Source organism: Cucurbita maxima, unplaced genomic scaffold (genome assembly GCF_002738345.1).
Source record: "Cucurbita maxima cultivar Rimu unplaced genomic scaffold, Cmax_1.0 Cma_Scf00002, whole genome shotgun sequence".
Taxonomy (NCBI): Eukaryota; Viridiplantae; Streptophyta; class Magnoliopsida; order Cucurbitales; family Cucurbitaceae; genus Cucurbita; species Cucurbita maxima.
This window is the reverse complement of record NW_019272018.1, coordinates 4,572,603-4,596,979: the sequence shown is the minus strand read 5'-3', so window position 1 is coordinate 4,596,979 and position 24,377 is coordinate 4,572,603. Positions and strand designations below refer to the sequence as shown.

Genomic DNA, 24,377 nt, shown 5'->3' with positions numbered 1-24,377 from the left:
AATTTTATTTTTCTTTTGGGCCTCCGTTGAGATGGGCTTTAGCTTGAGACCGACGCATTTAGTGCTGAGGCCCGTTTCGTTGTTCTTTTCTTTGCCGAAAACGCAAGAAACCGGGACATCCACCTCCATTTCATTGATAGTACGACGAAACCTCATTCTGGTTTACCGACTATCGTTCAAATCTTGATCGTCTTGTAAAACTTTAATTTCTAAAGGGTGTTTTCAATGGCGACAATGGAGGTCGAGACTCAGCAAGTGTTGTCGATGACGGTGGATAGTTGCTCGGTGAAACAGGCGGCGAAACAAGGTGAGGGTCTGAGGCAGTACTATCTGCAACATATTCACGAGCTGCAGCTACAGGTCCGTCAGAAATCCCATAATCTGAATCGTCTTGAAGCTCAGCGGAACGAGCTGAATTCGAAAGGTACCAGTCAATTCTGAATTTTGAATTTCTTATTTACCTTAAGGGTTTGTGGGTAGCGTTCGTTTTTCTCGATTGGTTTGTGTTGGTCAGTTCACAAATGTCATACTTTTTGTTTACTCCGCTATAGAATTGTTACATAAAGTGAATTAGGGAAAAAAATGAAAACTTGATTACTTCCGAGGAAGATACAAGAATAATTAATTAGTACTTCTTTCGTTCTTATGTTGCTGTTCTTTCCATTTCCTTCAACGAGCGAACTGTTTTTGGAATTAAGATTCTATCCTTCCATATCATTTGTTATAAGTATAAATGATTGGAAACCGCTTAATGGTGCCTTAGTATCTGAAATATGTGGGGAGAAGAAGCCAAATGTCTTGATCTGGGACTCCTCGAATTGAATTCCTCTAGGGCCGTAACCAACTTCGTTTCCTGGAGAGTAATTAAGCGTGGTACTTGATGAGGGTGAAAGTAATTATGACTGTAATTGAGCAGTGGGTGAACTTTGATGTAATTGCCCTCTTCAAATAACTGTCCGAGTAAATAGCTTCTGCTTTAGATCTTGCAATTCTATAACTTTTTAATGGAATCTTAGAAACAAAAACAATTCCTACACCGGGCTCTGTTATTTGTAAGAAGCTTACTTATTGTTTCACCATTGCGTTTATTTCATTAGTTTAATAATAAGATTAACCAGAGCCAGTGGACTGTTTTGATGATAACTTCATTTTTGAGTTTGCCTAATCGAAATTGCACGTTTATTTCTGGGAAGTCACCAGCGTTAACCTGTTGATATATGATTTAATTGAGGCTATTTCATTTCTAACTCGTATTAATATTTACAGTGCGCATGCTACGGGAAGAGCTGCAACTGCTTCAAGAGCCAGGATCCTATGTTGGAGAAGTTGTTAAAGTCATGGGAAAGAACAAAGTTTTAGTCAAGGTAAGTGGGCTTTTCTTGTTTTTATTTCAGGAAAAAAGTAGTAATAATAAATAAATAAATTACAGATTCATTGACATTCCCCTTCCCTCCCTCACCCCCTCCATGCTTTGGGATCGCATTGATATTACATAAGAACTTCTGTTTGGAACTCTTTTTGAGTCAAGTTTAATATTCTGAAATTAAAATATGAAAATGCATTTAAGCTCATATCATCGAGTCCATATCATTAACATACTGAGACTTGACTTCTGATACTTCTGGGCAACAGAATTGGCCTTGTAATGCTTCAAATGATTAGCGTTGTATCCTAATATTAATCAACGTTTCAAATTTGTATTTGTGTTTATATGGTAATATGATCTTAGAAGTTCCATTCCAAAACATTCTATCTCAACTAGCTTATTGGACATTTTTTTTTCCCAACTTCTATTTGTTCTACACCTGCACAGGTCCATCCAGAAGGGAAATATGTGGTTGATATTGACAAAAGTATCGATATCACTAAAATCACACCTTCGACTAGAGTTGCTCTCCGTAATGACAGCTATGTTCTTCATTTAATCTTGCCAAGCAAAGTAGATCCCCTTGTTAATCTTATGAAAGTTGAAAAGGTTCCTGATTCTACTTATGATATGATTGGTGGTCTTGACCAGCAAATAAAGGAAATAAAAGAGGTTTGTGCGTTGCAAATAGTTTTCTTGTTGTTAACTACTTGTTAGTCAATAATCTGTTCTAAAATATTAATTCCAATTTATAGGTTATTGAACTTCCCATTAAACATCCTGAACTATTTGAGAGTCTTGGAATAGCTCAACCAAAGGTAATGATAATATTATATGCTACAATATTACTTCCTTACTAGTTTCTTGCAATATATGTTGGTCCTGTCAAATACATATCTCTCACCATGCACTTCAAATAGGGTGTCCTGCTATACGGACCACCTGGTACAGGGAAGACACTGTTGGCTAGAGCAGTGGCGCACCATACAGATTGTACTTTCATCAGGGTTTCTGGGTCTGAATTGGTCCAGAAATATATTGGAGAAGGCTCTAGAATGGTCAGGGAGCTTTTCGTCATGGCCAGGTTTGTTTTTATATTTTCTTTCGTGTATGCATGGTCCTTTTCTCAACTTCCTTTAATAACTAGAACCTAAATCAGGAACGGGCCTTTTGGTGCCAAAATTTTGTTGACTGGAAATGGGCAATCTAGGATTTCAATTTTCCACCCATGAAAATGTTCAAACAAACAGCCCGGAAAAATAATTGCATAAACCAAACCTGGAAAAGATTGTATCTTAAGTTGTGTCACCCTCTTTAATCTTATGCATATTTTTATTGTTCCAACTGCAATCATTTCTTGATTTTTCCTCTTCAGAGAGCATGCACCTTCTATCATTTTCATGGATGAAATTGATAGCATTGGGTCTGCTAGAATGGAATCCGGGAGTGGTAATGGTGATAGCGAGGTGCAGCGTACTATGTTGGAACTTCTTAACCAGCTCGATGGATTTGAAGCATCAAATAAGATCAAGGTACAATACATAGACTCCAGACTCCATTTGTGAAGGATGGTGAGCATATCTTATGACAAACATTGATTAAATATTTCTTAGTAAAATCAAACATAAGACTAACATTAGATAAATCATACACTAGCTTTTGTTGAACAACCAATGTTTTAAATATTAGATGAGCGTTGAGGCTTATTCTCTCGATGGGCGAGGTTTATGTCTAGATGTCTTGTAGAGATATGAAGTGTAAGTATCTATCTAAACCAAAAAGGCAAGTAATAGAAGTGTATAACCATCTATGACCAAACATAATGATTAAATGAAAGGGAAAGAAAGTATGTCTTTCTTCAAGTGGGGATTTTAGGGAGCATTCAGCATTGCATTGCCCCTTAAGATCTACCTATACTCTAGTTTTTGTTTGTGCTTTTCTTAAAATTTCTCACTCCCACATCATGTTGAACCACTCCCAAACATAATCATTAAATGAAAGGGAAAGGAAGTATGTCTTTATTTAAGTGGAGATTTTAGGGAATATTCATCATTGCATTGTCCCTTAAGATCCACCTTTACTCTGATAGTTTTTGTTTGTTCCTTCTTAAAATTCCTCACCCCCACATCATGTTGGAACTCTCAAACAAAAACAAATTTCTAAAGGTTTAAATTTCATGTTGTATTGGTATCACAAATATATACTATATATTGATTTCATTCTTGTAGCCTTTACATCAGTTATAAAGATTCCATTCCATGCTTTTTCATAGTGCGTATACTTCTTGTGCCTTTGAAGATATTGAAAATTTTATTCCTGTTTGTACTAAAGTCCATGCAATTCATGGAAACTTATTGGGGCACTTAACTGTCTCCTGACTTGTAGTAATCTGATTACCGATTATTTTGGATTAAGATTTGATATCTGAAGTTGGATTCTAACTGCTTGGACTTAATACAGGTCTTGATGGCCACAAATAGGATTGATATTCTGGATCAAGCTCTTCTAAGGCCAGGACGAATTGACAGGAAGATTGAATTCCCAAATCCTAACGAGGATGTAAGCACAACTAGTTGTTTCAGTATATACTTCTGTTATTTAAAGAGTATTATAGAAACACAATGAATTTTACTTCATTTCACTCTGCTTTTTCTGAAGCTCTCTTTGCCCAAAAAGGAATTATAAGTTTGTTTGCAATAGAAAGATAAAAGCCACTTATCATGGTTGTTTGGTTATGCGATAATAGGCGTTTGTGAGTATATAAAGCTGCCTATATATTTCTCTTCTAATAAGGGTTGCGATTATTAGCTGTTAGGAGCGGTATCAATCATAGTTACTCTTACTATATTGAAACACTGACATTCAGTTCTTGTGGAATGCAGTCCCGGTTTGATATCTTGAAAATACATTCACGGAAAATGAATTTGATGCGTGGGATCGATTTGAAGAAAATTGCAGAGAAAATGAATGGCGCATCTGGTGCTGAGCTCAAGGTATATCTGTTGTACTTGTATATGATATAAATGCTCTCTCAATGTTGATGTTCTTACATATCATTTGATGATGACTGGTTCGAAAATAATCTTGAGCGTTCATGCATATAGTTATTCCACATCAACTGCTATTAACACTAAGTAGCACTTCGAAACATTTATCGGAAAGGTTAGGCTAGTGATTAATAAGGTGACCACCGACCTGGAATTAATATCCTACAAGTTAGCACCAAATGTAGTAGGGCGGGGCAATTATCATGGAAGAAAGCCTGTTTAGCACGATTAGCTAACCTTGTGGTGACCAAAGGATTAGCTAACAGCTCTTGGATCTAAAGCTCCTGTGGACATTATGCTGTGGATGTTACATATATTAAAAAATTGTTGCCAATTCGATTACACAAAAGCATTAGAACAAATGTAATCACGATTGCTGTTGAGTGTTTACGTTAATTACTTTTTGGTGGCATCTGTTGTGCTTTAATGCAGGCGGTGTGCACGGAAGCCGGGATGTTTGCTTTGAGAGAAAGAAGGGTTCACGTGACTCAGGAAGATTTTGAGATGGCCGTGGCCAAGGTAATGAAGAAGGAATCAGAGAAGAACATGTCGTTGCGAAAACTCTGGAAGTAGAATATGATACGAAGCACCAAAGGCCGAGCAAATTTCAAGTATTGTTGCTTACCCTTTTCGTTTTTGAATTCTCTGCCTCACCTGGGCTGTGCTTGGACGTTGTTGAACTTGCTTATTTTACCTTGAACTATGTTTTCTTGTCGTCAACTCCTTTATACTCAATTGTATCTGTAACTTAAAAGTCTCCCCTGCCACATTTTTTACCGCCACGTTCTCCAAATGTATTGGCAAGTTGCATGTAGTTGGTAAGAATTATCAATTGGCTGATAGTTTAGAAGTTTGTTCTATATTTACTTCATATCATTCTGACCTTTGAGAATGAGTATTATTTCAGGTAGGAATGATCGACTTATTTATAATGATTATATTCGTTGACATAACGTGTGTATTTGACTAATACAAGTTATATTAAATAATTTTGTATAGATTTAATTTAAAATGGTTAAATTAATATTAAATATATTAAATAAAATAGAATATATATATATATATATATATTTAAATTTTAAATGAGAATGGTGGAATATTTAAATATGATTTAAATAAAAAAAAATTTATTTCCAACCATGGTTAATTTGATTCGATTTTTTGGTGGAAATACAACCATAAATGACATGGCTATTAAATGATCGACTCATAATTCATAAATTATCGAAATGGGACTATAGTTTCAAAATAATGTATACTCATACAGTCCCATTTTTGAAACTATAGTCTTTGAATTTATTATATGAAGAGTTTAGAAATTAATTCCAAAAAATGTTCGGTTCCAAGAATTATTTTTAAAACATCTGCTTTCTTCAACATTTCTATTATTCTTCACATTAATATTCATCGACATCTGCAAAAACTCCGGTCCGAATATTTCCTCGATTTCAGGTCGATTTGGAGCTCTCTAATTTCGTTTTTTTCCAATTACTTTTAAGTTTTCTTTTCGTGTTAATTTGGATGAACGATGGATTGACTTCCATATATTTAATTCTAATTCTGGGTGATGGTTTTTGATCTTTGTGAATTTGTGATCAAGTTTGTTCTAGGGCTGAAAGCTTCGGTCGTTCTCTTTCGGGTAAGGAGATAACCAATGAAAGGGGAAGTACAGTTGGAATCGTCTATTGCCCAAAAACCTACTGACTCTGATCCTCTGCTTGAGAATCAGTCCGATTCATCCCATGGTGGAACCTCCGATGAAATCAGGGACGATGAGGATGCTGAAGCTGGTTCCATTCCCTGTTGTCGTATTTGCCTAGAGAGCGACGCTGAACCAGGTCAATTTCATCGTTACTTTCCTCGTTGGATGTTTATTTTCTTCTTAATTCATGCTCGGTTAAACAATTTAGATGTTGGCGCAATTCTGTTGAATTTTAGCTTCATCGCATCTTGGGGGGTAATACCACTGATTATTACAGTCATATACGAGTTTTCATAGCTGGGGTAATATCTTCTTCCACTGGCTCAAATCCAATTTTCCATTTTACAGAAGATGAACTGATTTCTCCATGCATGTGCAAAGGCACACAGCAGTTTGTCCATCGATCTTGTCTTGATCATTGGCGCTCCATTAAGGCAAATTTCTTTATTTTAGTTCTTCTACGGTGTTCCTGCTTTCGACTATCAAGGATTTGCTTGTTTCCTATTCTATTTTCTTATGATTTTAATCAATCTGAAAGGATTCTCGTAATTCTGCAGGAAGGGTTTGCTTTCTCGCATTGCACAACATGCAAATCCCAATTTCATCTGAAAGTTTCCTTATTTGAGGACAACTCTTGGCGTAAAGTTAAATTCAGGCTTTTTGTGGCAAGGGATGTTCTCCTTGTATTTCTAGCTGTTCAAACTGTGAGTTCACTTAAACTTCCTACGATTCTAAAGTCAATTCGAATTCTCTTTTTCTGAAATGCATGAGAAAATTAAATGTTTAAACATAAACTTTTATGGAAAATCTTGTCTGCACTTTGATAATGGAGGGTTTATCCCTTTTGCAGTTAATAGCTGCAATGGGTGGTTATGCGTATATTATGGACAAAGATGGGGCATTCAGAAATTCTTTCAGTGATGGATGGGATCGTATTCTCTCCAAACATCCTATTCCATTTTATTACTGTATTGGTAAACTACTTTTCATCTAAACTGGTCTACTTTTTCTTTAAGAATTGGATCTTAGACGTGCCGGATCATCCCAAATACAAATTCTTTTATTGATAAATTCAGGCTTCGTTGTGCATTGTATTGTTTATTCATACTCAAGATGAAGTAGCAGGGACGTAAAATCTCTCATTTTATTAGTGTTGAAAGCTTATTACTAGTTCACGATGGAAAATGGATATCTTCATCTACATTCCTGTCAAAATAATTATTTTACTGCGGAGAGGAGGGAGGAACGAAGCATTCTTTATAAGGGTGTGAAGACTTTTCCCTAGCAAATGCGTTTTAAAACCTTGAGGGGAACCCGGAAGGGAAAGCCCAAAGAGTACAATATTTGCTAGAGGTGGGCTTGGGCTTGGGCTGTTACACATTGACGCATTGTCAATAACACTCCCCTCTCCCCTGAAAAGTATGTGAAATCTTTCATTTAAGTTGACTGCTTGTAAAATTAAATTCAGCTTCCATTTCGAATTTCATGCTGAGGTCTTGTCTTTGGATACAGCTCCTTTGTTCACCAATTTCTTTCTGAGCATTTTTCTTTTTCTAAATTTCATGGTTCGAAGAGTTATCGGATTAATTATGCATTGTCGACAACTTGTTTCATGGAGTTTTGATTTATTAATGTATTGTTGTATGCATGTTTGCCTTATGCCAGGGGTTCTGGCCTTCTTTGTTCTGCTTGGATTTTTCGGGCTCATACTACATTGTTCCTCCCTGAATAGTAACGATCCACGAGTTGCTGGGTGTCACAACTGTTGCTATGGCTGGGGTATCTTGGATTGTTTCCCTGCATCTATGGAGGCCTGCTTTGCACTTGTTATTGTTTTCGTCGTTATCTTTGTAATCCTTGGCATAGCTTATGGTTTCCTCGCTGCTACTATGGCTATCCAAAGGATCTGGCAAAGGCATTACCACATTCTCACCAAAAGGGAGCTGACTAAAGTAAAGTTCTAAACCCGTTTGTGTTTGTTGTTAGTGGATACCATACCTGGTACTGGTTTTTATACTTCACTTTTCTGTAGGAATATGTGGTGGAGGATCTTCACGGTTGTTATACCCCTCCAAAATTGGATCCAGAACATGAACAGCACTTGAAAATGCTACAGCTCCTGTAATGAATGGCAGATGAGGTGTTAAATTTTTATTTTGTTTGCTATGATCTTTTGTTTGAGACGATACAATGTGCATTTGCTTAACTGCGTTGTTATAAATGAGCAATGTGGAAAATAGATTTTAACTAATTTGTCACTCACCCCTTCTCGCATTTTGTGCTCCAGTTTCAGTTTTTAGGCCATTGTCATCCTCAACATTTTGATTGTTTCTCAAGTGTTCATGAAGTGGGGCATTATTCATATAGATAGTTACTTCTTTCAAAAATAGTTATTTATAAGATAAATTATTTGTGAAATTTAAGTGAATTTAAACGTAGATCAACTTTTTATCTACATTCTTATTCAACTTTTTATCGCTTAACAACCAAGACAATTCGAAGGTGAATTTGGATCGAAAAGTTGTTAGAATAAAATTTTGTGTGAATCCAAAGCTGTCCCATTTCAAATTTCTCACCACCAGTTTGGGTGTCATGAAATGGTAAATGCATTCATATTTGCTTAAAGAATGATGCACTATATACAAGATTTGAACTTTACGAATCTCCCTATCTATACCATATCGCCCCTCGGCTTCGCTGATTGAAAACAAAACAAAAAAAGGTAGTACTATATGGTTTTTCCATCGCTGACAAAAACAAGATGATCACCGTCTCTAATGACCTCTATATCTTCAATGGCAGCTCCATCTTTGGTCAATACCTTTGCACCCACAATCCCATATTTCTTCGAACCAATCTCGAGCAGCTCGTTGTAACTTCCCGGAAGCAGAACCAACTTCCCACCAACTTCGCCAATCTCTGGACAGCTGATAATCACCCTAGCAGGGTTGGTTCCTGAGTGCTCTCCTCCAGTTTGGTTATCAGGAAAAAGAATGTCTTTCCCGCCAGAGTGAGCTGCTGACATGATTCCAAACAACGAGTTATTGAAGTTGTTAGTTCTACGCCGTGGACGTGAATGACCCGACAATGAACCATCATTTCCTTCCTGAGGTATGGGGCGAATCGTAGGCTCGCTTGTAAATCTTCCAAGGAAGCGAATCCCATTCTGCTTCTCGGGAATGGCAATGACAGATTGAGTTTTTGACTCTTTGGTTGTCTGGAAGAGATTTTTAATCTCTTCATGCCCCTGTTGGTCTGCTAGATCTCTTGGAGTCCATCCATGAACATCAGCTTTGTCAATATCAGCTCCTTGTTGAAGAAGGAACTTAACAATCTCAATGTTGTCTTCACAAACAGCAACATGTAAAGCTGTCGTTCCATTGATCTTGGCACTCCTAACGTCTCCTCCATATCGGACAATCTCCTTGAGCAACTGGAGGTTGTTTTGCTCTGCAGCAGTGCACACAAATTGACCCACGTCCCCCGATCGAAGATTAGCTCCATTGTCCATAAGTAGCTGAATAACTGGCTCATGGCCACCTAGTATCGCCTCCCACAATGGCACACTTCCATCAGAATCTGTAGAAAGAGATACCGTAGAAAATAATCAACTTTCCAGTCTGTGAATCAATCAAAATTTTTATCCGAGAATGAATTCTTTCAATAATTCCACATGTTTATCAGTTTCAACCACGAAGCACATGATAAGACATATTCTAATGCGATACGATCTGTTTATCAAGCTATGATAAACAAATTGGATGCCAGCAAAGACACAGCATTAATAACAACACCCATAAAGGGAAATGAGACAGGACAGTTGGACTAAATGTTCTAATGGACTCCAAAGGTGTCTAAAGCAAACGACTATTGAGATAAGACTTTTTCAAATAAGAATATTTGGTCAACTCGGTTATTAAATACAAGACCACAGAATTCTCAGATTATATTTAAAAAAACAAGCAAATAAGTTAAAGAAGATAGTTGACTTGAAGTTGAATAATGGGGAGAAATAAATGCATTTGCAGGGCAAAGAAAGTCAACGCGGTGCCACCTTATTTTCGTTGCATGGAGAAGTTAGTATCATGAGAAGCAAATAGTTATTGAAACACAGCTGCTGGTGATGCCGTTAATATCAGTAATAAAGGATATGAGTACCTCTGCTATTGGGATCAGCTCCATAGTCCAGTAACAGAAGCACACAGTTCTCGTTTCCTTTTGATGCTGCTATGTGCTGGTATTACATGAATGTGGATATAACAAGAAAAAGAAAGGATTCAAACTCAGAAACATGTAAATCTTTTGGAAAATGTTTAGAGCAACAGGAAATTGAGCTCACGAGTGAAGTACGCCCGTTGTTGTCCGATTCATTTGGATCGAGACCTCGTTTCAAAAGCTGGTGTAAAAGCAAGTCATCTCCTCTAAGTGTTGCAAAGCAAAGACTGAGTGGTAGGTCCATTCTGCCTCTAGCTAGCATGTTCTCTGTCTCCAACAATACCCCTTCCATGATGGGGTCCTTGTCTTTGAGGTCCCTCAAATGCTGCCATCCAAGAAAATATACTTGTTAATCAAGTCTATAGACATCATCCGGAGGGAACTCTGTTTAACCAACATAACATATATGTAATAAGGAAGCAGACCTGAAGAAGATTGTTCATGATTATGGTCCCGTCACCGACATTAGATTGAACAATATTAAGGAAAGCAGTACGATTCAGACGCAGCAACTGACTCAATCGCTTCGTGCGCACCGTAAATAGTTGTGGCCTGTAACATAACACCCCAATCTCACCACAAAGATCCCCGGTTCTAGCCTCTCCAACAAGCTGCAAATATTGGAGCAGTTCAGTCAGCAAATAACACCAAAAATCCAATATTCTAACTATCCAAGAGCTTCAATAAACAGACTTGCCTGTTCAACTCCATTCTTGAGAACCAGCAAATCCTGGGAAAAGAATCAAACATTAGACTTGGGTAGAACAGAATTTGGGTTCATAATCAAAGAACTTAAATAATTACCACAGCACCCGTGACAAGAATGTAAAAGTCGGTCGGCGCTTCGTTTTGTAAAATCACATCTTCCTTTGGAGGAAAGTACTCTGCCTTCATTTCTGAAACCTTTAACATACAGCAAATCAATTAGCTCATAATAAAAAGAAGAATTATCACGGTTAAAACCTCGAAAACTTCAGCTAATTACCAGTTGAAAAAGTAGATCATTCGAAACACCGCGAAACAAGTAGACTTTGTCTACTAGAGAATAGAACAGATAATGAGAAATGCTCGATCGGATGGCTTTAGGTAAGGAGTCGAGAGTTTCTTGCTGCTGCAATCCCTCAGAATCAGTCCTGAACTTTAGACACAAATGTGCAAGCATTTGATCTTGCAAACGGGGAGGAAGTTGATTCCTATGAGCGAAACTCGAAGCCGCTTGAATGGTATCTCTCTGAGAAAAACAAGCACCAAAGTAGTAGGAACATCAGCAAAACCAACAAATTATCAAGATGTTTGAATTATGTACACTTACAAATTTTCTAGTTCTACCGGTGCCATGAACAACTAAGTTGGTCATATTTCCAATCAAATATGCTGTCAAGCCAAGATTGAAAAGCATGTAGAAGATGTCAAAAATCATCTCCTTCGAATTCACAGGATGCAAATCGCCATACCCAACAGTGGTTAAGGTAGTGATGGACCAGTAAATGGAAGTGACATATCTAACCCACAAACTTTGATTAAGAAAGTCATCAATAGACGCTCCAATCCATGTTTTAGTCGGGTCACTATTACGAGCAGCAATCAGATAATAGAAACATGCAGCACAATGAACCGCAAAGAGAGTAACACAAATGAGCTTCGCACATCGAACCCAGAAGTAGTTATAGTTCTTATCTTTTTCCAATCTGTTCGGAAGAAAGAAAATGGAGATTAATTCAACGTTGAACACATCTTTGATTCTTCTTGCTAATATAGACAAAGTTAAAAGTGTTCGTACCTGGAAAACAGAGCACTGACTCTTCTTAGACGCCATAAACGAAGCATGTTGAATAATCCATAAGAACGGAGCGGTGGTGGGGAAATTTTCTGAGCAAGTTCGGAAGGGATTGTTGATATGACATCAAAGATTAGCCATGAACGTGCATACTTTAGAGCTATCTTCTTCGGTTCATCCACAAGTAAATAGGTGGCTTTATGAAGATAAGCCACGAAGAATGTTAGAACAATATCCACAGCAAAAAACCCATTAACCACATTGTCTGTAACTGAGAGTGGCGATTGGGGTTTCTTAAGGAATCCAAACTCGAACGGCGAGACCCAAGCTGTATAAACCACTAAAACAACTAGAAATGTCTCCCAAATCCTGTAGATAGCAAAATCTTAGCCACTTTTTTCAGAAAATTGAAACAAATATGCATCACCCTATACAAACAAACATAAAATAACGCAAGATTACACAAATACATCAATAAGAACAAAAAGGTTGCATAACCTAAATAAAAAACAAAAAGGTGCAGAGATTGTATTATTTACAAACAGGGGAATTCTGAATCCCACCATTCAATACATAAATGGATTAAGAAGGCATAGATTAATTTTTTTTTTTTCAAACCCAATTGAAAAGGTTGAATAAAATTGATGATGGAAGTCAAAGCAACTGCTAAAAAAGGCAATAAGAAGGAATCAATGCATGAATGATGATGAAGAACAAACTGACCTGTATCGACGGTCATAGGGCGATATGATAAACCACCGAAGCTTAACTCTCCGGTTGCTTCTAGCTCCAAGAGACGGCAATATTCCGGTGGTGAGGCTATACTGACTGCCATCTCTAGAGAGTTGCTCGAGCTCCTGTTGCCCACAAACAGAAACCTTGAAAACTCCTCTGTTTCTGAGGCCCTCCATTACTGAAAACTACGAAAAAAAGAGAGAGAAGAAAATCTCTCTCACCTTCCCTGTTGGTTTGAATATCTTGTTCGTGTTCTTGGGTTTGATTCGGTTTGCTTATATAGCGTTTTTTGTGAAGTGGGGTCAGATCGTTTGCTATTAGCTTGAACCTTGCAGGCCATCAACCCTCGGCTCTGTTATATAGGCGCGTTTCTTCTTCACTGCGCGTAGGCTTTTCGGGAGCGGCTCCCACAGCACAGTTATTTTTGCACCCAATTCACTATTACCCTTAATTTAATCAAATGGGTCAAACCTTCTTCTGTTTGGATTCCTATTCCCCTAACGCCGTGTTTGCCTTGTGCTGTAATATTGGCCATGGAAACTTTTTTTTTTTTTTTTTTAATTTCCTTTTTGTATTGGTATTGTGAAATTACTATATTTCTACTTATATATTTCAATTTTTCAAAAGATTTTTATTCTCTATACCTTAAATATTTTAATTCTTACCTTTTCCATTTAGGTGGAATGGTGAGTTATAATATCGTCAAATTAATTGTAAAGCTTCCATCTTTATCTCTATATTTATTGGATTAAAAAAAATTATTTCAAGATTCAACCAATATATTTATATTTTTATGTGTATTTAATACATTATAAACTCATAATAAAAAATAAATATAAAAACTTTATGTACAAGTGTGGAGTTTTTACTGGTATGGGTAAATGTGAAACAGAAAACAATAAATGAGAAATAATTATTCCTCTTTGACTTATTATAAATTCAATTTTTATATAAAAATAAAAGTGTGTGTATATATATATATATACACACACACGCATGTGCAAATAATTTTTTTTTAATTTAGTAATAATTTGGGTGGGAGAATCGAGCCTTGGATCTTTAATAAGAAACTTTAGATATAATATTAAAGATTTGCTATGACTTACTTTAAAGCAATATCTTCAACACGTTAACGAATTAATTAGGTGATTAGAATTCCTAAGGAATGGACACTTAAACGGTAAAATTGTAGGAATTTTACTGTTTAGGGATAAAACTGAAATGAAAAAAAAAAAAAAGGAAATAAATATTTATTCTTCAGTCATAAATTCAAAAATTGTGTATTTAATATTTTAAATTATATGCATACTTATCTTTTTTTTTTTTATTATTCAACATTGTTTTTAGATGGAAGGATTTATATGTGATTATTGTTATTATTATTTATAATATTATTCCAAAAACAAAGCTTAAATAAAAAAATAAAAATAAAAAAACAAATTCAAGCACAAAAAGAGGAAAGAAATTTGAGAATTTAATAAAAATGATTATAATTCGGTTATTTTAAGAGAGAAGTCCAAATTGCCCTTGGATGGGAAACACCGCCATGCCACGCTGGCAGAGGTAAACCCTCGTAAAATGTATTCCAGCTGAAGTCTACAAATCCGTGATGGGCAAAAACGGGAAATTCCTTTTTTTAAAATTAAAAAAAAAAAAAAAATCATCCTCGCGCGCATTATGCGCGTGAGATGACTCGCCTGAAACACCAACCACCTTGCGTGCATGTCTTCTGACTTTCACGCCCACCCTAAATTATTTTATTTATTTATAGTCTAAGTTAAATATATATTATATATCTCAATTATATAAGAAAATTGTCAAATTTTGTCTGAAGAAATGTGGTGTTTTTTTACCATTTATTCTTTTACTAATATATTTAAACTCATGAATGACCATAACAAAGAGAAATTTACTTATTAATATAAATTTACTTTATGTAGCGTAATACTTAGTATGCAAATTGATTAATACTAATTAATAGAAATTTACGTTTAAGTAGTATATTAATGAATAATTACTCATTTGAAATTGTTTTATTACCATATCTAGACATGCAGCTAATCTCAATAAAATAATAATTTAACGATAATTAAATACATTTGGACCAAAATGTAGAAGAAATTATCCAAAAGATAAAATAAAAATTAAAGAGTGGATAACTTATGATGACAAGGTAACCGACAAAAAAAAAGAACTTTAAAAATCAGGTATATGAAACCATAAGAAACCATAAGTAAACAAGTCTTAATTTTTAATGCATGTGGCCTAGAATCTCAGTCTTGATTTATATCCTAAATTGGAGAGTATTAGATTTTTTTTTTTTTTTTAGGGATATAAGAAATTACCATTTTGACATGTTAGATGTAGATCTTATCGTATATTAAACAGTGTAAACTGCTAACCTCAGGGTAGTCTATAACGGTACTTTCATTTAATTTCTTGAAAACAGGAAGCGTACCTTAATTGTTAAGCTATTGTGAGGCTTGGAGTAATGGCATAATGGAAGATAGTGATGACATGTCATTCCGGACTCCCGTCTAAATCCTCCTTCCAATAATTATTTAACTAATTACCTTTTAATGCATTTTTTTATTATTTCCAAATATTACCCTTCAGTTTCTTGCCGACCACATTCCAGTGCCACCTATTATTCCAATGTTATCTCCAGAGGCGGATTTAATTACAAGATATATTATTTTTTAATGCAAAAAAAAAAAAATTATTCTTGAAAAAAAAACCTTTTAAATTTTAAAATTAAGATACTCTAAACACCTGTTTATTTTCGTACCACACTTATTTTGAATGCTACTCGAGTTCTCTTACATATACCTTTCTCTCTATCTTCGGTGATTCGATCCCAACATTCTTTTGGAGTTAGAATTTTACTTATGTGCACCGTTTAAACCTTTATCAAACAAAACTAATAAAAAAAATATTCAAATACGAGATAAGTTTGAACCAATAGAGAATGACAAAAAAAAAAGAAGAGTAAAATTTTGGTTGAGGCCAAAATTACAACTCTCCCGGTCAATTGGGTATGTATTGCCCATACTTTGATCAGTTGAATTTGTTTTAGTTTGTTTTAACCTTAATAGGTAAAAACTCAAAAAAATCCTAAAATTATTCTTTTAAAACCGGGTTAACAAACCAACTTGGGTTCTTATAGTATTCTTAAGAGGTAATACAACATATAAATTTCATTTCCTTTAAATTTTTCTTAATCATTATATTCTTATAATTGTTTCCATTCGACTGTAGTCTTGATTCATTTATGTACCTCTTTTTTACCAGATATTGAAATTATTTGGTTCATTCATGTGTGCAAATTCCTCTTTTCTTTTATAGGCATATATTTTTTTTTATATATATTTTACTGTTATTGTCACATGAAAATCATGTATATTATCATGTCTCGATTTTGGGAACGAACTATAATACTTAATTTAAAGGGTGGTCCAATTAAAATAATTGAAAGGATGAAAGTAGGTGACATTTGATAGAGAATTAATGTTGATGAAGTCACAAAACCCCCATGCCCAACCTACCACTCCCATTCATGGTTGACTTTCTCTTAACCATGCTTTGAATTTTGACCTTTTAGTCCATGGTATTTTTCTATGAAATACGCTTTGACTTCTTATCGACAATGGAAACAATTTTTTACAATTAATTATTATTATTATTTACATTATCTTTAATAAATATGCGTATCTCATTCAATAATATATATATATATATATCCAAATTGGACATTTTTATTTATGGGGTTCAACTTTCAATCTATAATTTCCAACTTTATTTAATACTATAAAATATTATATTTTAGTCTTCTCATACGCATGAGTATTTAGAATACTAAACATTAATCAAACTACAAAAGGAAATAAATAAGAAATATATAATATTCATAAATTAAAATATTATTTTCTTTCCAAAAGTAAAGTCAACGTACACTGAACATTTCCGTATAAATACACTTGCGCAATTCTCTGTCCTTTTTTTTCAATGGGAATGCCCAACGTTATAGGATTTTTTTTAGTTGTTTTTTTATTACCATTTTTTTTTAAATTTGTCTCATTTCATAATTATTTGGTTGTATAATTTTTTAAATTAATTTTTTCTTGAAATATATCAATAATTAATTATAAGTAATGAATAAATACAAATTTAGCGTAGATATAACAATTCATGCTCAAAATTTGAATTAAAATTTAATAGCTATGAGCTCTAACGTTCTCCTTCGCCCCTACGACACGGTCACATTCTTTCTAGCATGCTTTGCTCCACTCATAAGAATCGTAGGAAAATTACCGAAAAGAATGAATATTAACCCATGGTCACATTTATTATTTTCATAACTGATTTGAGTTAGGTTTAAATGGGTGAAACAAAATATTAATATTAACCCAAATGTGGTAATTAAAGAATTAACAAATCTAACTAAAAATAATAATAATTTGACCAATAATTTTAGGTAATAGAAACTTACTAAATTTTTTTGTCTATTCAAGAACTAAAATAATTTTATTTTTTAAAAGAATGCCTAAATTTAAATGAATTTTGTCTAGGGAGCTGTGATGTAAGATTCTAAAATTATGGGGGTAGAATGTAATATTCTGAAAAATAAGGGTAAGAAGCACAAATTAAAATGAAGTTGAAGTTCAATATGTCAAAAAAAAAGTGTTGCCTAAATTATTCGAGAACTATGTAAAGAGGACTTTGTGTTTATCCTTTTAAAATTCCTTTTGGAGATAATAACGTCTGTGAATTCCATTTTAAGGGGAAATTAATAACAATAATAATAGTAAAGTTGCGTATAATAATATTCTCTTAATTTCACATTTTTTTTAAAAAACCTTTTCTCAACTTTTTTAGTATTTAACGTTTAAGATTATTACGTCTGTGAATTTCATTAGATGATAATATTCTCCCTTTAATTCTTCAATTATTTATATACGTTAAAATCTCTAACTTTTTAAATAAATTTACAGTAAATTATGAAAAGGGATTTTTGATATATATATATATATATTTAAAAAAGATTAAAAATATTTAATATTTGTAATCGATATTAATAATAAATTGTTTGTGTTTTTTTTTTTTTTTTTTGGGTCTTTCATTAATGACAATTTCGAGGAAATTTCTCGATAATTAATTACTTTTCCATGATTATTTGGCCATATTTTCTCCTACTAAATAAAACCCCATATTTTTAGGCTTTTAAATAAATTTTTGCAATTCGTCAAAACTCTTTATTTAAGTCATTAGAGGCTGCCTTATATTATAATGACACGAGCCTCATATTTAGAAAAGAAATATAATATAATTATTGTTTTCAGTTTTCATCATATCAATATCATAATCTATATTAAATTTATTACACCTTTTTTTAGAAAAGTCTAGTAAAAGTTGTACCATTAAAAAAATTTAATCTAGGCGCAGTTGAATTTTCTTTATTTTTCTTCATATTTTCAAAAACTATTTCCAATATTTTTATTAATTTTGAACGTTATTTTAATTTGAGACGAGATCACGTCAATGTTGAACAAGCATGGAACGATATTGAATAATAAATGATTTAGAGGTCGCCAACTACTACTACTAACTTTTTGAATTACTTGCAAGTTCTTCTTTTCCTACTGATTAATGAGCATTTTTAAACTAACGAGGATTTTGATGTCCCATTTTAATTCGATGGGTCCCAAAAACCTTATTGTTTTGTCAATTTAGATGAATCAATTATGTGAGAAAATGCAAATAATGTAAAGAATCGTGTCTGTTGAATGACACTAAAGTTTATTATTAATTATACGTAAGGTCTATTTATACTAAGGTACATGTGATTGTAATTTAATATATATCTTTAATCATATGCTTATTTTTTTTATTTATAAATTTTGGTTTCTATATCTGCCATTCAATTATTTGTGTTAATTTGCTTTATTCTAGTGGCTTACATGAACTGATTTTGGGTTTCCCATATGGAATGAGATTCTAATTATAGGTAAGAAATTGATGATTGAGGAGCCCAAAACCCTAAACCCTTTATCTTTTTATTCTTTTAATTCTAATTCTAAGAGATTGAAAATGTTAGCATAAGTCCATATTGGTTATAGAATTTAAAGTTTTGTTTTATAAGAGCAATTACAAGGCTGGGAATTCATAAGAATGGAAAAGAAATCGCTTTCGATACATTTTGTCATGTTACGTTTTCATTTCTTCTTCCAATATCATTGAATAGTTATGGCGTGAGATTAACTTAACTGAGAGAGTCGTGTTATGGATTACCTTATTACATAGTTCAGAGAGCACTTATGTATGTGATGCAAGTGAACATGTATAAAAAAAAAAAAAAAAAACTGTTGTAAAGTTTTGTTGTTCGTTCTATTATCAACCCTAACTATATTTCTACGATGGCTCAAGAACATGCTTATTCTTCAGCAGTAGAGAGTCTCTTGAACTGTGAGATACCCTTACGAACTAAACCTCATATGAAACTTAAACCATAAAATTCGAATGGAATTGAATAATGAACTATGCATATTCTCACTATTCATTGGAACATGATATGTGGGCTATGTTTTTTTATATGCCTAAGCTTTTGAGAAGCAATATGAGAGGTTAAGGACAAAAGTAGTCCAAACTATTTAAAATAATATTAATATAATATAATAAGTGGAAATAAAATTGCCACCTTTCATATGAAATTGTTGTGTATTAATTGTAAATTAAGTAGTGCCTTGAACCCACATTATATCAACATTAGGGTTTGATTTTATTTTCCTTTTCTTATGATAAAAAAAATAATATATGGTCTAAAGTTTGATGAACCAAAAGGCCAAACAAACAAACAAACATTTAAAAACATTTTGGTATTTTTCTAATTAATTTGATTATTATCAACTTCCCATTTCATTGCAAAAATCGTCTGAAAACATGGATTTGTGATTATATCTTATTGTCGACAACAGGGGAGACCCACTTATGAAAGGATGGTGATATTATCATGAATGAATGATGACGCCATTTAGGGGACATTTAATTGTTTCCTTTTAATGTTAAACGACGTCGTTTGGATTTTGGAACTATGCCACCTACCTCTTGAATACCAACTTGGAATCCGGAAAAATAATGAAATTATAAAAAAAAAAAAAAAAAAAAAGGCTTATTTATGTAAATTATCTTTTATATGTAAAATGAGAACCGGCCGAACACGCCATTTGCACTAAAAGCCCACAATAAATATGGGCTTGTATTCAATGGGCTTAAATTGGGCTCTTGTATTCAGTGGGCCTGAATTGGGCTTATGTATTCAAGGGCTTTAATTGGGCTTGTGTATTCGATGGGCTTAATTGGGCTTTTCCATAATTTATAGGAATGGCTCTTTCTAGTCGTATATTTCAAAATTAATATGAAAAAAGATCCCTTTTCAAATTCAAAAAACTCAAAAGATTCAATTCAATGAAGAAAAGCAACGGTGGAGTGTGATCCGACTGCAAATCCGACGGTCAAGAGAATAGCGTCAGGTCAAAGCCAGTCGTCGCTTACCCTATAAACCGTCCTTCTCCACCACTCACAATTTTAAACCTAAATCGTCAAATTCCAATGGGGAGTAGTCTCTTTTAGTCTCATTTTGATGATCTGTTTTCGATCTGGTTACATTTCTTAATATCTTTTGATTTTTGTTTGTTGCTTCCATTTTGTGGTGAATTTCTTAGGCTTTGCCGAACCAGCAGACTGTTGATTATCCGAGTTTTTCCTATTTGGGTATATTCTGTTTTCTGAATATTCCTTTTCGAAATGTATCATATCTTATGCTGATAGGAATATAGCATTTTGGAGAAAAGTGATATTTTATAGGTAGTGGTACTAGTTTGAGCTTAGAGTGAGAAGAACAGAGCTTAGAATCTGAAACTATGTTAGTGCATGTGATCTGAATAAAGATTGCCTGAGCCTGGGGATTGAATTCTTGTTCTGAGAAGAAAACTTGTCTATGATTTATTAAGGTTTTAAATTTTAGTTAGAACTCCAAACTCGAAAGGTATTCAAGATACATCATTTGAAGTGCATTATTAAAACCCACATAAACCTCTGTATTTTCTTGGCTGAGATCATATAAACAGGAAAATCGTCCTTCTTCGTTGTTTCATGTTTGCTATTAAAACTTGAAAATCCATGACATTGCCTCGTGATCGAGGATGATAAAACAGGAACTTGCACACAAATAGGAAAAACGAAAAGAAAAAGAAATCATGAGTATGACTGAATTGGTAGTATCGGTTGTATTTATAGGATCTTCAATCACTTGAAATTACAAGTATGACTGAATTGGTTATCTTTTGTTGTTCAGGAAAAACAACATTTGTTGAAAGACATGTGACAGGGGAGTTTGAAAAGAAATACGAACGTAAGTATTTTTGCAATTTTTTGTCCATTGAAGGGGTTTTCTTTAAAATAAACAAACAACTTGTATAGTTATGAATTTGTCTTTCTTTTGTTTCTTATGAACGTAGCAACCATTGGCGTGGAGGTGCACCCATTGGACTTCTTCACAAACTGTGGAAAAATTAGATTTTACTGCTGGGACACTGCTGGGCAGGAGAAGTTTGGTGGTTTACGGGATGGCTACTAGTAAGTTAAAGAATTAGCTCTTTTATTCTTTAGGGTTTTTTTTAGATGGTCACAAGTTATAGGTTCCCAGCTATACTCCGTTGAACAATTTCCTCATTTTTTGGAAGGAGTCTCCTTCGATAATCATTTTCCCTCTTAAGTTGTATCATATTCTTCATGTAATATTATTGAATTTTCATTATTCTCCTGTACATTTGATCTGTTAGATTATGTTTTGTTGATGGCCTTTTGGTCTGCTTTGAGTTTTCTATTATGTGGTATTAGTTTTGTTTTGATTTCAATTTCCTCCAATCATTGTAAGTCCTAATTCTATGTCATTATCCATGGTTGCAGCATCCACGGGCAATGTGCAATAATCATGTTTGATGTTACTGCCAGATTGACATACAAAAATGTTTCTACTATTAGACGAACACGACTCTCCACATTGGTATGATATTGTCCACTTTGAGCATAAGCTCTCATGGATTTGCTTTGGGCTTCCCGAAAAGGCCTCATTCCAATGGAGTTAGTATTCTTCACTTATAAACCCATGATCATTCTCTAAATTAGCCGATGTGGGACTTTTATCATCCAACACCTACATGGCACCGTGATCTATGCAGGTGATTTAACATTTATTTGTACACAACTCCTGTATATGAATGAAGTTGCTTATCATTTGATGAGATGTTAACTTGCAGGGTATGTGAGAACATTCCCGTTGTTCTTTGTGGAAACAAGGTCGATGTGAAGAATAGGCCGGTGAAGGCGAAGCAAGTCACGTTCCACAGGAAGAAAAACCTACAGTACTAAGAAATTTCTGCAAAGAGTAACTACAACTTTGAAAAACCATTCCTGTACTTGGCCAGGAAGTTGGCTGGGTAACCCCATTTCCCTGTTTGAATTACTTTTTTCTCTAAGATGTGAGCTTCCATAAAAATCGACTTCCTTATCTTGTGTAATGGCGATACAGGGATGCGAACATTCATTTCGTGGAGTCTCCAGCTCTTGCTCCTCCGGAAGTACAAATTGACTTGGCTATTCAGCAACAGTGAGAAATAAAACCACTCACATTCGTTCGAGGCATTCATTCACATGCTGCTTGTTTTTTGTGCAGGCATGAAGCTGAGTTGGCAGCTGCTGCCAGTCAACCTCTTCCGGATGACGACGACGACGCTTTCTGAGTAAAAGTGGTGAATCATCTGGTGATGATGCTCTTTGCAAATCTATCTTCTCCGGGGATTATGAAAACAAGAATTGTGGTTGGTTTCTGTTGGTGAGATTTTGTCTATAGAAAGGCATATGGCCTCCCTCCGGTGAAAGCGGCTGATTATGCAGAATTTTTCTGTATCGAGTGTTGGTTCCACTATTTGATTTGTGTTAATTGTTTCCTTCGCTTCTCCATCGAACAACGTCCATCGGACTTACTTGGACGACATGGACTCGATTTCATCACAGAAATTGTTATGTTTGTGCACACTGTATAAGGTTTTAATTAAATGAAAAAAAAGGTAAGTAGTGGTGATTTTAGGTTTCAATTAAAATACTAAAATTTCACAGTGAATTAAATTAACTTAGAACTCGAGTTAGAATTTTTATTTAAAACTATCAATGCCAAATTACTTCTTTAGTTACAAAAGTTAACGTAAATTACAAATAATAATAATAATAATAACAATAATAAATTAATAAAAATAGACACGCCAATTTACTGCATTTTTCTTATTTTTAAAATGTGGGAGAAAATAATTTTTTTAGGTAATTCTGAGCTGATTTTAAATAAAATAAATAAATAAACTTTCAATCTTATATGAAATAAGTTGAGTTTTGTTTTTGTGTTTAGTCGTTAATTTATTTGACATTTTAAAAAAGTTATTAACCTATTTGGCACTATCTTAAAATTTTAAGGTGTTATTAAAAATAAATTTAATTTTATAATAAATTAATATATTAATTTAAAAAATGTTGAATATTCCCAAAACTTAGTAGATAGAATTAAATGTATAATGTCTTATTAGACATATTTTAAAATTTAAAGATATTTTAAAAAAAATTAAAGTTAATGATCAAATAAAATTTACCTGTAAAAGTCAAAATTATTATTTATTTATAAGTATTAAATTGATGTTATCATTAATTTAAAGTTTTAAATGTTTAGGAATATAAATTAATTTTTAATAAACGAAAAAACGATTAAAAGATTGTATAACTAACCATATCAAATAGTTCTAAATTCGTATCAGTTGAAATCTACGGTTGTTTCATTAAATAAATATATATTTAAAAAAAAAAAAAGAATTCTAGAAGGTACCTTCGCGATAGGGAAAAGCAACGGTGCAGATGATATAGATTGAAATCCAACGGCCAAGAAAGTAGCGTCATTTCAAAGCCAGTAGGGGTTTACCTTATAAACCCCAAACGGGCGTGAGACCTAAAACGCCGATACCCGTCTCATTTCTTATTTCTCTCGCTTCCGAACTCTCCAAGCGCTTCAATGGTGAGTCTCTCTTCTTCTTCTTCTTCCAGTGCGATGATCTTTCTCAGTTCGATGGTTTAGTCATCGATCTTGAATTTTAGTTTGTTAATTTTACTTTCTTGCGAATTTTGTAGGCTTTGCCGAATCAGAAGACTGTTGATTATCCGAGCTTCAAGCTTGTGCTTGTTGGCGATGGTGGCACTGGTAAATCCTTCATCCTGGCTTTTCTTTTACATTAGTTGTTTTTTACGTATTGTTATATGTATTACATCGTGAGAGATGGTTACTGAAGCGATGCATTAGGGAAAGTGGCCATTGTTTGAAATTGATGCGAAACGAAAGAAACTTGTTTATAATTCGTGAGCTGACGAAGTGTCGGGAAGTAACAATTGATCTGCATGCGAATTAGAGAATAGATAGAGAGAGATGATGGGGGGGGGGGGGGG

At 33.9% G+C, this 24,377-nt stretch overlaps 3 protein-coding genes and 1 pseudogene across 4 annotated transcripts; 3 read left to right on the top strand and 1 right to left on the bottom strand.

The window, feature by feature from the left end:
- The first annotated feature begins 80 nt into the window (after window positions 1–80).
- On the top strand, window positions 81–5,273 carry LOC111500291 (26S proteasome regulatory subunit 8 homolog A). Its single transcript, XM_023152019.1, has 9 exons — window positions 81–424; window positions 1,267–1,364; window positions 1,814–2,038; window positions 2,122–2,184; window positions 2,287–2,450; window positions 2,742–2,898; window positions 3,827–3,925; window positions 4,249–4,359; window positions 4,846–5,273. Exons 1-9 carry the CDS (start codon window positions 226–228, stop codon window positions 4,984–4,986), a joined length of 1,257 nt encoding a protein of 418 aa, XP_023007787.1. The 5' UTR covers window positions 81–225; the 3' UTR covers window positions 4,987–5,273.
- Window positions 5,274–5,713: 440 nt separating this feature from the next.
- LOC111465033 lies at window positions 5,714–8,382 on the top strand. Of its 2 annotated transcripts, none has more exons than XM_023109297.1 (7): window positions 5,714–5,865; window positions 6,024–6,251; window positions 6,464–6,549; window positions 6,673–6,819; window positions 6,966–7,089; window positions 7,781–8,067; window positions 8,148–8,382. In XM_023109297.1, exons 2-7 carry the CDS (start codon window positions 6,068–6,070, stop codon window positions 8,238–8,240), a joined length of 921 nt encoding a protein of 306 aa, XP_022965065.1. In that variant the 5' UTR covers window positions 5,714–5,865; window positions 6,024–6,067; the 3' UTR covers window positions 8,241–8,382. The 2 variants fall into 2 exon arrangements, with proteins under 2 accessions (XP_022965065.1, XP_022965057.1); XM_023109289.1 differs by having other exon boundaries at window positions 5,715–5,865; window positions 6,014–6,251.
- Window positions 8,383–8,613: 231 nt separating this feature from the next.
- LOC111500268 (potassium channel AKT1-like) lies at window positions 8,614–13,165 on the bottom strand. Its single transcript, XM_023151985.1, has 10 exons — window positions 12,831–13,165; window positions 12,111–12,476; window positions 11,643–12,018; window positions 11,316–11,561; window positions 11,135–11,233; window positions 11,028–11,060; window positions 10,756–10,941; window positions 10,455–10,655; window positions 10,274–10,349; window positions 8,614–9,694 (listed from the first exon to the last, which is right to left on the bottom strand). Exons 1-10 carry the CDS (start codon window positions 13,016–13,018, stop codon window positions 8,844–8,846), a joined length of 2,622 nt encoding a protein of 873 aa, XP_023007753.1. The 5' UTR covers window positions 13,019–13,165; the 3' UTR covers window positions 8,614–8,843.
- Window positions 13,166–20,432: 7,267 nt separating this feature from the next.
- Window positions 20,433–24,377, top strand: part of LOC111497214 — a 6,462-nt pseudogene continuing 2,517 nt past the window's right edge.